The 13,466-nt window shown below is 59.0% G+C and overlaps 1 protein-coding gene across 2 annotated transcripts in view; it reads right to left on the bottom strand.

The window, feature by feature from the left end:
- Nucleotides 1-1,737: 1,737 nt before the first annotated feature.
- The window catches only part of BMP1 (bone morphogenetic protein 1), a 40,287-nt gene continuing 28,558 nt past the window's right edge, over nucleotides 1,738-13,466 (bottom strand). For both annotated transcript variants that reach the window (XM_046656345.1, XM_046656346.1), the window contains 5 exons: nucleotides 9,972-10,097; nucleotides 6,745-6,872; nucleotides 6,144-6,357; nucleotides 4,302-4,552; nucleotides 1,738-2,458 (listed from right to left, as the gene is read on the bottom strand). In XM_046656345.1, the coding sequence (XP_046512301.1) occupies nucleotides 2,324-2,458; nucleotides 4,302-4,552; nucleotides 6,144-6,357; nucleotides 6,745-6,872; nucleotides 9,972-10,097 (854 nt within the window). In that variant the 3' untranslated portion in view covers nucleotides 1,738-2,323. The remainder of the gene's footprint in view (nucleotides 2,459-4,301; nucleotides 4,553-6,143; nucleotides 6,358-6,744; nucleotides 6,873-9,971; nucleotides 10,098-13,466) is intronic.

Raw genomic sequence — 13,466 nt, forward strand, 5'->3', positions numbered from 1 at the left:
CCATGGCCTGTAGCCAGCCCCTGAGCAGCCTCCACCATCTGGAGGCCCCGTCTGAAGATGGGCCCAGGGAAGACTGGGAGGCCCACTGGCATGGGTTCCTAAATCATTGAAGGGGTCTCAGCCTATGGTGGTGATGGAGTCTTGGGACGGGTACCAAGGGTGGCTGCCTCGGGCTGTGGTCTTGCTGTTCGCAGAGGTCCTGCTCAGGGAAGAGGATTGAGAATTCTCTGTGGGCCAGAGTGCCGCAGTCTGGACAGGGTTATGATACTGGTTCCTTCCAATACGTGGCTTGTGAACTGGAGTGTGGGCCTCTAAGCTTCCAAGGAACCTGGAGGGCTGGTGAAGAGAGCTGCGACCACTGACTACAAATTCTGCCATGGAGGAGTTGATGCCAAGTTGGTTGGCAAAATGTCTGGGTGAGATGCCCAGGCGGCTCTAATGGTTTGGGGCCTTTACATTCTGCTCGTGGCCCTGCAGGCTGTCCTGGGCACCCCGTTCAGAGGAGGTGGAGGCAGGAGGGGGCTGTGACATCACAACCTGTGACCTCACTGGAGCCATCAGCAGTAACCCCTCCTGGTAGTGCCTGCTCCCTCACAGGGCTTCAAGGCCTCACCTGCCTGAGGTCAGGACTGGAAGAAAGGGCTGCAGCCTGACCATGGGAGCAGGTTGGCTTCCTAGAAGGAGCGAGTCCTGCATGCACACAGCACACTAGCAAAATGTGTCTGGTTGCCATGACTGCTTTCTGCTTAAATAGCCAATATGGGGTGCACCATGCCATACTGCTCCCTGGGGCGGGTCCCCCCACATAGTGTAGACATCATCAGCACATCTGCCCTTGCAATAGCAGGAGCTTGGGGCCCATAAAAGACCTACAGTCGCACTGAAGGCTCTCAGGGAGCCCCAGGGTGCGGAGCCAGGCTGCTGGGCTCTCTCTGGAACCTGGGAGTGGCAGCCTAGGCATAAGAACCGGAGTCCTGTCTTGGCTTTATTTCCCTGTGAGATGAATGTAGAGAAAGGGGAGAGAGAGGCTCCTTTGAAGGGAAGGAGCAGGGATGTGGTTTCCATCCTCCTGGCCTCTGAGAGACAGGTCTGTGCCCTGCTCCTGGCTCAAGAGAGAGGAGGCCAGACAGGCCTTGGCCCTGGGTTGCCCTGGGAGGGGCCAGAGCTGGAGCGTTTGCTCAGCGCCTGCCCCCTCCGGCTTGTGTCCCTGAGGAGAGAAGGACAAGCGGGGCCGGCACTCGGTGCCTGGCCTCTTTAGGAAGGCTGGCACTGCAGCTACAGAATCTGTTTCGGTTGATGCCAGTTTCCTGGCTCTTGGTGGAGTCGCCTAGCCAGACGCCCTTGCAGCTAGCCCCCTGCCCCTTCCCATGGCATAGAGACAGAAGACCCAGACACTGGCCACCGGATGGACAGACACATGCCTATCCCCTTTTACATACCTCCTCTCTCCCCACCAAACAGACTCTTTACAGAACGTTCCAGCCCTCCTGTTGTGTGGGAGGGCTATGAGCAATGTATGTATGTGGTGCGTCTGCAGGCTGAAGTGTGTGAGGTGTCTCTGTTTGTGTGTGCCTGAGTGTGAAATCACACCCTCAGGGGTCCCGGAATTGAGGGAAGGAAGGGCGGCCAAGGAGGCCAGGTGTCCTGGCTGTGGGCTGGCCCAACACAGCAAGCCTGCACATCTGGAGTGAGACACCCCCTCCCCACCACATCCCAGACAGCATCTGGCACAGGATACCGGCTGTAACACTTTCCGTTTATTGGCTGGGGTGCCCTGGGGTGGCTGACCAGCCACTGGGCCTGAGAGAAGCCCTGTCTTGTTTCCCCACCCCTTTCCTTGCACCTCCCCACCGCGGCTCCTGTGGGACATGTAGGGAAACTCATGCCCCAGGAAACAGGGGGAGGTGAGGGCTTAAAATAAAACCAAATCGAGGTTGGAGAAGGGTGGGAAACATCCGTTACAATGAAGATATGCCTCCAGCTATACACAATGCAGCTCAGAGAGATGGGCAGGGAAGGTGGGTGGGTCTTGCTGACAGACCCTCTCCCTACCAGCCAGGCCCCAGAGAGGAATGGCCACTTCAAGTGTCTCAGGGAAAGTTCTGGCTCCCTGGCCCTGGCCCCTCGCTCTGGTGGGGAAGTGGCTCACAGAGTCCAATTCCCCTGCCTCCTGAGCACAGCCTCACCTGGACCATTGGCCCTGCAGGTCCTGGTACCTGGGGGATGGGGACGGGGTGCCTGCCTTCTGCCCACCTCCCACTGTCCGGTCCAGGTGACCGAGGGCAGCGGGCCTCCCATCCCGACCCCTGTGTGAGGGCAGTGGTCACTTCCTGCTGTGCAGCGTGTCCTGGAACTTGGTGCTGGTGTACCGCAGGTGGAAGCCTTTTTTTGTGATGGTGTCATCTGAGTGGAATTTCACCAGGACAGAATCTCCCGCCGAGTACACCTCCTCGGGGGGCTGACAGAGGAAAGGGAGGGGCATGAGGCTGAGGACAGTGGCTGTGGGTGCTGTTTTCCCTCCCCAAGATCCCCTGCTCTAAGGAAGGCAGGGGCTCCAGACTTTCACCAGATTCCCCAGCCCCTTAAAGCAAGAGGAAGATTCTTGCTACCAGGAGTTGAATGGGGTAACTGGAGAAGGGGAGAAAGCAATGGGTAGAGGAGCTTAAGGTCAGAGTCACACTCCATTCTAAACCCAGTGCTGCTACTAACTAGTTAGCTGTGAGGTCTTAGCAAGGCACTGCCCATCTCTGGGCCTTACTTCCCTCCAGGGCAAACAGGAGCAAATGCCACCTGTTCTCCAAGCTGAGGAGGTGGGACAGCTGGGCCCCCTGCCCTGGACTCAGCCATTCCCCTCCCACCCTCCCCCAGTTCTGGCCATGGTCAGCTCCAGGCGATGCCCCTTCCAAGGCTCATGCAAGCCCCTCCTCCCCTCTCTGTGCAGCCCTCAGAGGAGAGCCACCGGCAGAGCATCAACACACAGACTCCCTGGCCCTCCAGGCGTAGAAAGAATCATTTCCCAGAACTTTCGGGACATTTCCAGCAACTATGCCAGGAAGCCCTGACAGGATTGGGTTCCTTCCCCAGGTCCCCTCCTGTTGGCTCCAGCCTGGTGGAAGTCTCTGGAAGAAGCCACCTGGGGACATCCGATTTGGTGTGTGACTCACTCGAATGTGTCAGAGCAAGGGAGTTACAAAGGGCAAAGTGGGGAGGAGGTGTTGGTAGCCAGGGGATTCCAGAGTGGCTGAACCAGGCAGGCAAGGGGGCTATGTGCTCGCTTCCTGCCCTGCCTCCCCCTTCTCCAGCCTGTCCCAGCCCTGTCCAGTCCCTGCCACCCAACAAAGGCTGCTGCCCTGCAACTAAGGGCAGATTCGGTGGCCAACGTGGGTCCAGCAGCTGCCGCAGCTCTTGGGAAGTTTAACCTTTCCTGGGGCACCCAGGCTGCCCTGGAGCATGGCCATGAGAGGCAAAGGACCAGGGAGGCGATGGGAGGGTGGGCATGTCTGAGTGTGCATGAGTGTGAGCGCATGTGCAAAAGAGTGTGTGTGTGTGTAATGGGGGGAAGACAGTGTTCTCTGAAGGAGGAAAGGATTAAAAAAAAAACAAAAGAAGAAAACAGAAGCCACAAGCTCTGACTAGGAGGAAAATAAATCCACCTTTGTGGTTTTCCTGTGGCCTTAGTTAAAATCTCATCAAGCAAATTTTTGCTAACTGTCTCTGAAAGTGCCATTTTATGGACCAAGAAAAATGCTCAGCATCTGCTTGGACAGCAGCACCAACAGCTTTGGGACCAGCTGGCCTCTCACCAAGAAGAGAAACTGGCGGTGGAAGAGATGAGGGTATTTTTATGGCTCAGCCAGAATGACAGGTTGCTGCAGCTCAGCTCAGGCCCCCGGTCCCTGGCTCTTGCCCCAACCTCCACCCCCACTCCAGGCCCTGGTGAGCTGCCTTGGGACTGAGGCAGGGGAACGATGGGGCAGGGGTCGCGCTATGCTCCCCCCCAGATGCCAGCTCCCCTGGAGGCCCAACCAAACTGGTGCTGAGCAGGCTTGGGTCAGGGCAGGGCCTGTCCCAGAAGCTATAGGGACCTCCGTGTCGGCCAAAAAGGACCAAGTCTCCTGGGTGGGGACAGCCCAGGACAGGGAGGGCCTCTGTGAGCAGCCACCTGCCACGCCAGGTCTCCCAGCTCCTGCAAGGGGCCAAGCACGTGCTGTCGTGCCCTTGCCAGCAGGGCGCCTCAAAGGCACTGCTGCCCTGGAGCCGGCCCTGCTGGGGCGCGGGGGGCGGGGGCGTGGGGGCCTCACCCCTGAGCCGCAGTAGCGCCCCAGTCTGGGGGCTGTGCTATCGTAGCCGTCGAAGAGCTCCATGTAGTCATAGCCGCAGTCTGTTTCCTCCTCCACCTCGAAGGTCTGGAACACCAGCTCCACACCATAGCCCTCCTCGGCCACGATGACCCACTCACAGTCCACCCCCCCGGGGTAGTTGTTGTCACCAAACTGGGCGTGGGAGTAAAGATCCTTGGTCTTCACTTCCGCCTGCACCTGGCCTCCACACTCTGCGGGGGGACGACAGGATCGGCCACCACTCCCCAAGCACAGCCGCCGGCCGGGCACCGCGCCCCCCACGCAAAACCCTCCTGACCAGATGGAGGCCCTGGGAGAGGGCCACACGGCTGGTGCTGGGGGGTTTGGCCCAGAACAAGTGCTCTGCTGCTCTGTCTCTGGGTCGATGCCCACAGGGCCGGAGACGCACCGGGCAGAAGCCAGCTCAGGCGAGGCGCCAAGGAGGGCCCGCTTGTCAAAAGAGGATGCTGCTAATTTGCCCCAGCTGATGGCTGTCATGAAAGAATGTGGGCCCTGCATTGCCACAGCATCCATTCTTAAGAGAGAAGACATACATCTGGATTTTATGTGAAAACCCCTGATTTTTAAATGTTGGCTCACATTTTTAAAAAACACAGTATGGGCCAAACATAGCAGGTCTGAGGGCCAGACGGAGTTCCGGGCCTCTAGTTTATGCCCTTGTGTTGGGAGGGGCAAATGAGAGCACGCAGGGCAGGGCCACCAGCATCTACTCTCCTCCCGACACCCCCTGGCCTCTAGGACACCTGGTGTCACATCTCCCTGGAGTGAGTGGGGAGTGGGTGGGCCAGGGCCTGGGTGAGGGACTGAGTTGAAAGAGAGGAGGGGAGGCTGTGAACCTGTCAGTTCTGGGGACTCCCCAACAGGTGGCTCAAGACCCACAAGGAGCTGGTGCAGCCCCCAGCTGACCCCCTTGGTCTGGCAATCAAGGTCTCCCGGGACCAGGCTCCAGACTTTCTCTGCAGCTGCACACTTCCCACTTCACTGCTGTCCTCACACACCTACTGCTCCAGCCAAACTAAATGACGTGTGGTCACCTGTACATACACCCAGAGCTGTCCTGGGGTTGTGGCTGTGCTTGGGCTCCTCCCCTGCTGGAATGACCCTACCAACTCACACCCAGAACCAGGCCCTCATCATGCTCAGTCTCCTGCTGTAACTCTGTGCACGTCCTATCTCACTGGGGGACTGCGAGTCCCGGGGCAGGGAAGGGCGTGTGCCCCACTCACTGCCATGTGCCCCTCAGAGTCCTCTTGCCCAGCACCAGGGCTCAGTAAGTGGTCGTTGAATAAACGAACAAATGAAGGCAGAGGAAACCCCTCAAAGGCTGAGCTGTTGGTCTGCTTCGCTCATTCTGTGACCCACACTCAGAACACTGCCTCACACGCGGTGCATGTTAATCAACACTGTAGAATGAAGGAACGAGTGCATTTTGGGAGTTGGAATGTGGGTGGGCTGCTGCACAGTTATGTGTCCTACCATTGGGGACTCCGGAGTGTCCCCTCCCTGTCCTGGGTTCCCCACCCCATTGTCTTTCATCACAGTCCCTAATCAGGGCTTCCCTCCCCCACCCTTCAGTGCTCTCTGCTCCCTGGGCCTGGCCCTCAGAACACACTGTCCCTCCACCCACGCCACGGGCTCCATATGAGCCTTCACAAGTCCTTTGTAAATGCCCCTCCCCGAGCCCAGGGCCTGCTTGTGAGACCAGGATCAGCAGATGCCTCCAGGACAAATGAAAGCATGGGGGCACCAACCGCCTGGCACCCGGCCTGAGGCAGGCCTCACCTGTGGAGTGTGATGCCTGGAAGCCCTTCCGCTGGACGGAGTTGTCAGAGTAGAAGCGCAGGAACATGCGGCTGCCCGTGGCCAGGATGGGCTCCGGCTTCTTGCTCCCACAGAAGCGGCCCAGGATATCAGCCTTGGCGTCACGTCCGTCATACACTTCCAGGTGGTCGTAGGCACACTCAGGCTGGGACTCGATGTCCATCTCCGTGAAGGTCTGGAGGGCATGCGGGAGGAGAGCAAATTAGGAACGTGGCTGGGGGGCAGGCAGGGTTGGAGGAAGGGTGCCCCAAACCTAAACCTCCAGACATAGACACTGGGAGTGGCACTGCTGGTGGACGGCAATGAGGGAGGACCCGAGAGTGGGGCAATGGCCGGCGCCTTGCCACTGCACACTGGGAAAGGGCCTCTGTCCAGACCAGACTTGGGATTCTCAAAGGGATGGCAGCCCCAGGGCTCAGCCAGGCCACCAGCCTGCTGCCTGCATGGCTCTGGGCAGTGCCTCTGAGGGACACAGGGCTGCAAAGCTGACAGGAAGCAGGTGATGGCCAGATGGCATGGAGGAGCAGGGGCGCCTGGGCAGCCTGCAGAATGGGCATCTTACCAGCTTGACCCGGTGTCCGGGGGTGCTGGAGATGGCCCAGGTACACTCCTTCTTGCTGGGATATTTGTCAGGCCAGTTGGGGCTGGTGATGGTACCGCTGGTGGATGTTACCTTGTGGTCACAGCCGGCTATGGGGAGGCGAGTGAGGGGAGGGGATCAGCAGGGACCCCAGTGCTCCAGTGCCCCCTGTGAAGAAAGGAAGCAAGCCCTCCCTCCCGTCCTCCCCGTTTCTTCTTTCTCTTGCCCCCCACTTAAAAATGGACTGAAGGCATACATTACTTCTTTTCAATTCAGTTACCCACCCTGGGGGAATCTTGCTGCTTGGTTCCAAGCTAAACCCCACCTGGCAGCATCCATGGAAGTGGCCCTCCCAGGCGCCCCTGTGTAGACCCCTGGCCACACCACCTCTGCCCTCCGTGATGCTGTCAGCCCCTGCCCTCTCGCCACGCCTCCATGTTCACAGAGGACTTTGGCACCTGACTCCGTTCTCTCCACCCGACTCCTGCTACCATCCTAGGTGACGTCAACAAACACACTGGCCTCTAGGCCCCTGACCTTCTCAGCTCTGTGGTCCTCATCTCCCCCCTCTCAAGGCACACTCGCTCATGACCTACCCTAGGCTTCCCCATCGCCCACCGTTTCTCCATCTACACCCTCTCTGTGGCCCCTCCCGTTCTTCCAGGATGCTCCAGCCCTTGCTTTCCCTTCAATGCTTCTCCAACTTTAGAGAGGCCTCCACGGCCTCCATCCTTCAGTCTCTCCCAATATGTCCTCCTTGGTTAACTTAACCTGCATCCCCCTCCAGCTGGACTACGTGGCTGATCACCCCGACTGCCATCAACACGCAGGGCTTCTACTGCACCACCTTGGAAAACCCCACCCATGGTTTCCAACTGCAGCTGGACCCCAAACCACTTGATCGCTAGGATTTGTCCAGCCCTGGCTCCATCTCTCACCTCCTCAGCAACAGTTCCAAGCCTTCAGGCCTCTCCTCAGTTCCCAGTCCCTCCCTCCCAGCAGACCACCTCACCTCCTGCCTCCCTGAGAAAATCAGGGCCTCAAATATGAACCACCTCAACTTCCTGACCCTTACTTGCAAATTGCCTTCCCTGCCTCCCCATTCCCTCCTTTCCTGTCTCAGAGAAGGTGCCCCTCCTCTCTGGCAGGAATGGATTTTCCTTCTGTGATCTAGAGCTCATTGCCGCCCGCCACCTGGGGACCCTTGTACCACAAATTGCCACCCTCACTCTCTGACAGCCCTGCAAGTCCATGAGCTTTCCCAAGCTTTGCCCATCCTCAGACAGCTCTCCCATGGCCCTACGTCCCCTCCAGCTGCCACCCACCCTCTCTCCTTTTCTTCTCTGCTAACCTTCAAGATAAACCTGCTACTACCACATTCTCACTACTTATGGCTCCTTGATCCACTGCAATCTGCCTTCTGCCTCTGAAGTGTGCCCTCACAAACTCAAGTTTAAAAGCCAATGCTCATTATTCATTCTCATCCAATCTGACAGGTCCCTCCAGAAGTGGGCAGCCAGTGCACTGCAGGACTGGGAGGAGAAGGGGATGGGTGGGGTGCAGGCTGCCCTGCTGTGCCTATAGGCAGAGACTCACAGGACAAATGCGCAGTCACGAGGACCCAGAGAGGAGCAGCGCCTGTGCAGGCGCCGGGTGGCCCCAGGAGGGCAGGTCAAGCTCTTGGCCCTCCACATTTGACCTCTTTCCATTACCAACCTGCCCTTTCCCCACGTGCGTGCTCACTGCCTCCCCATCTCTACACTGGGCGCCCACACCCTCTAATTTCTTCTCCCACATGCACTTCTCCCCCTACCCAGACTGCAGCCTCCTTGGGAGCAGAGGGACTCCGCTCGTGAATCTCCTACAGGGCTTGGCCCACCGTGGCCTCCTCTGCAGGGGTTCAGGAAATACTGATTCATAATTAGCCTCGCACTTGAGTAAGGAAGCATGAGGGCTTCTAAAGTTAATTGGAGCTGGGTACAGGCCATTTTCCCAACGAGTTCAAACCCTCCCCTGGCCATCCTGTTGCTGTGGATGCTGAGGGTTCCCTAGCAAAACCCTTTTTGCTGCAGAGAGAACAGAGATGGGATGCAGTTAGTCAGCATCAGAGTAAGGTACCCTCTGGCAAAAAGATGCAGGGGAGCCTGAGCAGTGGGGTTGGAAGCCCTTGAGTGTCTACTGGGTGACTGTCGAGGGCTTCAATTCTGCTTATTCCGGAAAGCAGGCCATCTGTTCACAGCTTGGCTGTCTACCTGGTCATGGCGAGAAGAGGCATGTGCACTGTGCTAAGTGCTCAGAGCAAGGCCTATAAACCTCAGTCCCTGCAAAGTAGGGCCATTGTTATCATCTCATAAGTGAGGAGACTGAAGCTCAGAGAGGGGAAGCGACTCACCCAACGTTACACAGACACTCAGTGGCAGAGGCGAGTCTGCGTTCTGTGCTGGGATAGTGTGTCCCCAGAGGCAGGGGCCACAGTGGATTGAACGACTTGGAGCAGGACAGTGTTGTAGGGTGTCAGCAATGACACGAGAGCTGTTCTCCAATATCTGCAGGGTTCCAGTGTCAGGGAGGCAGCGGCCCTGTTCTGAGTCTCCCTGGGTGTCAGAAGTGTGACCAATAAAGGTGACACACAGGATCATGCCTGCTATGAGCCAGGTACTGCTTGGAGCACTTCAGAGCGCCCCACGCCCCATGAGCTGGGTGCTGTCCCCATCTACACATTACACCAGAGCAAAGTGAGGCGCAGGGAGAGGAAGTGTTCGCTCGAGGGCGCACAACTAACAAGCGGCAGGGCTGGGCCGGCAGCCTGGTTTCAGTGCCCGTGCTCTTAACTGCTGTCCCATCCTGCCTCTGCCAGAAGGAGCTCTCACAGAGAGGAAGACTTGGGCACGGATTTTAAGAAGCACTAACCACCAGAACAGCCTAAAAATGGAGTCTGGGGGCAGCTGTGGGCTTCTCCTCTCCTGACACGGGCTAGGAGAGCCCACAAGTGCATGCGGCTTGGCTAGTGCTGGTGCGGGGGAGTGATATATACCCAGTGGGAGGCAAAACAGCGTGGCCTCAGAGGTCACTCAGCGCCTTGAGCCTGAACTGAGGCGATGGAGATGCACAGCCTCCGTCCCCGAGCCCCTGGCCCCTGTCTGCGGCGGCGGCGTGAGGCTGGGTCTATGGCCCGGGGCATGAGGCCGTGGGCTCTGGGCAGTGCTCACCTTCCTTGCAGTCGTGTTTGTTGTCATGGAGGATGAAGCCGCTGCGACACTGGCACTCGTAGCTGCCGAAGGTGTTGACGCAGTCCTGCTGACAGCCGCCATTGTCCTTGGAGCACTCGTCCTTGTCTGCAGGGGGAGCAAACAAGGGCAGAACCGGGTCTGTGCAGGGCTGAGGTGGGGTGGTCACTCCAGGGAGGCCAGGCTGGGCTTCCTCCCCCCGGGGGGCTGGGTGGGGAGGGGAGGCCAAGGCGACGGTGGGGGTCCGGGGCAACTGCATCAAGCGGAGCCGGCTGAAGGGGCCCAGCTGTGGGGAGAGAAAGTAGAAGTGGACGGAGGGTGGGCTGGGGTCCAGAGCTGACCAGCATGGGAAACCTCTACCATTACCTGCTTACTGGACAGACGGACAAGTGGAAAAACAGACACACGGACAAGCAGACTGCAAGAGAAAGGAGCAGGACGCAGGGGTCCCTCTTTTACTTCACAACAGGAAATGTCACAGACACCATCAAAATGGGAGAGGGTCGGGGGCGGGGATGGTCCCCTATCCACGTGGGGGACGGGGGAAGAGGAGAGCACCAGTTCTGTCCGGCCAGGAAGCAGGCCGGAATGGCAGAGTGGAGGTGGGGGGTGGGTGGGCACGAAGCCCCCATCCCATTCCGTCCAAGGTGAGGTTCCTGAGTAACAAAGGGTCCGGGAGGCCTGGCAGGCCTCACTGGGGGGTCCGGTTTCTTTTCTGCACTCGGAATTTGAGCTGATGGGGGCGTCCCCGAGGGGGCTGCAGAGCCGGCCTCTTTTCTGAAATGAGAGAGAGAGAAGAAGAAAAGGGTCCAAGGGGTGGGGTGGAGGGCAGGGACCAGGGACGGGGAGCAGGTGAAAACCAGACCCAGGGCCTCAAGGCAGATCCACAGGGCGGGGCAGAAGGCAGCGGGACATGCATGCAGGACGGCCATGTCCAGTGCAGCCAGGCCATGGAGGGGTAGCAGGTGGGAGGAGGCACAGCGACAGGGGACGGATGGGGAGAAAGCTTGTGGCGGGCAGAAGGCCTGGAGGGGTGCACGGAGGCCGGTGCACTGAGGAGGGAGAGAAACAGTCTTCATGGAAAGGATGGGCCTTGGGGAGAGCTCTGCTCTCGCCATTCTGGCTACTGCAGCCATAGTGTATTAGACACAGACACACACTCACACCAACACACCCACAGACACAGCATCCCCTCGTGGATGTACTGTGGTCCCAACACGGCAGCACAGACACTGACCCCCAGATACACACATACACGAGCATAGGATACACACCACCCCCTCACACACAAATACACAGGCAGAAACACAGATACACACACACACGCATCATCAGCCAACTGTGTACACAAGAGATACACACTACCTGCTTACTCCCACATGTGTGTGAGGAAGCAAGCACAAGTACAAACACACAAGCACAGCTGCACTAGCAGGCACTCAGGGACTCACACACGGGGACAGACAAAGGCACACATGAACACAGAGACCACAGCTTGTCAGCAGACCCGTGGACGCAAGCATGCCCATGCATACAGTGCTCATGTTCTGGTGGACCCGCACACGCACTCTCCCGTGAACAAACATGTGCGCTGACACACAGAGAGACACAGTCACAGGCATGTGTATGTCACACCTACATATCCTCCAGTCTGTCCATGGTCACTCTGGGGCCATGTGCCTGGCACAGAGGCAGGCATGCAGGGAGGGTGTGTGGACCAAACAGACACCCAGAATCCCAGAGAGGAGCTGCGAGGTAGAGGGACACCTGCTGGCTTCCAAATGGTCAGATAGGGTGTGTGACAGGGGGCCCTGTTTCTGTTCTCCATCAGGAGGGGGACCCGAGGGCTGGAGTACTGGGTCCCAGAAGGCCTTGCTTCTCCAATCCATTCTCCAGCGAGCCAGACCCCTTGGAGCCCACAGGAACCCTGAGCCAAGAGGAGGAGTCCCCAAGGCCCTCCCAGGGCTCCTTCTCAGTTAGAGCATCCCAGGGGACCCTGACTGAGGGGCCCGGGGAAGCTGCCTTTGCACTAGCCCTGCAGGAAAGTGGAGGCGAAGGCCACCCTACAACCCATCCTGGGGTTCCCCAAGGAACTCGCTGGTGACCATGCTGCGACGTTCAGGCATCCCAGCTCACAGACTTAGCAAAAATTTCCCTAAAATGTTTGGACCCCCATGCCTTCCTTGTATCTGCACCCTAAATACCTAGTACAGTGCCTGGCACATAGTAGGGCAAAAGAAAGACTTGCCCAGTGAACGAATGAGGGAGGAAGTGAATGGCTGGATGAAGGCATGGGAGGAACGCGAGGCCTGCGGAATGCCTGCTTTCGCGTCCCGGCTCCGGCTCCGGCGCGGGGAGGGGTGGGAGTGGGCAGCCTCACCTGGGAGCCAGGGGCGCAGGGGCAGGAGGGGCAGGAGCAGGGGGTAGATACGGGCCCCAACAAGGAGATGGCACTCACCCTCCAGTGCCAAATGCCCCAGAAGGTGGCTGGGGTCAGACTGAAGGTCTTCATGCTCTTTCTTCTCTTTCTTGGCTTAGGGTCTCCTCGTTGGGTGTCCCAAAAGTCCAAAGAGCCCCCTCCAGGGGGCCAGAGTCAGCTGCCCCACGCCCTGAGGGCTGAACCTTGATGCCCACCGGTGAGCGTCCTCTGCAGGTTTCTCGTGCGATGGGGCAATGTATGTGTGTGTGTGTGTGCAGGTGTGCACATGTATGTATGCATCTCTGTGCAGGGCTGGGGCTGGGGTAGGCACAGTGTCATGCCAGGGCAGGGCAGTAACTGTGGGTGGAGAGCCCCGGGCTCTAAGCCTGACAGATGTGGTGTCGGTTCCCCCCCCCCCCCCCCCCCCCAAGACTGGAGCAACAGAAGGGTAGGAAGAGACGAGAGTAAGCAGGTAATGGTCCTCCAGGGGCCAAGCCCACCCCTGAGTAGGGGCTGCATCCCCTCAGCCCTGTGGCAAGCACCTCATGGGAGCTCCAGGCGGCACAGGGAAGGGGACTCGCGCGGCAAGGGGAGGATCTCAGCAAGCAGCTGGGCAGGGGCTGGGGCACTTTAAGCAGAGCAGGGTGGCCGGCAGTGCCAAGCAGGGAACCAGTGCACAGGGGCAGTGCATGGCATCCAGGTGGGGCAGGCAGGGGTGCAGGGCGGCCACAGAGGGCTCGAGGATGCAGGACCCTGGGCAAAGGAGGGGAGAAGGAAGGCAGCGGGACTCGGCTGTGGGCTTCCTGCCGCCCCATGCCCAGCCCACCAGGCTGCTGGGGTGACCATCCCTGGGCCACTCCCCCACAAAACCATCTCCTCCAGCCAGCCCACCATCCTCCCGCTCTCCCCCATACTCGATTCCATAGAGCTCCTGCCCTGTGTTGCCTGTGTCCTGGGTCCTGCTGCCTGTGGGAGACCAGCAGCTGCCTCCCAGCCCAGCCCAGGGCCAAGAACTGAGGGATTACTAAAGCAGTGGGGAGGTCCAGCTCAGAGAGGAT

Source organism: Equus quagga, chromosome 3 (genome assembly GCF_021613505.1).
Source record: "Equus quagga isolate Etosha38 chromosome 3, UCLA_HA_Equagga_1.0, whole genome shotgun sequence".
NCBI lineage: Eukaryota > Metazoa > Chordata > Mammalia > Perissodactyla > Equidae > Equus > Equus quagga.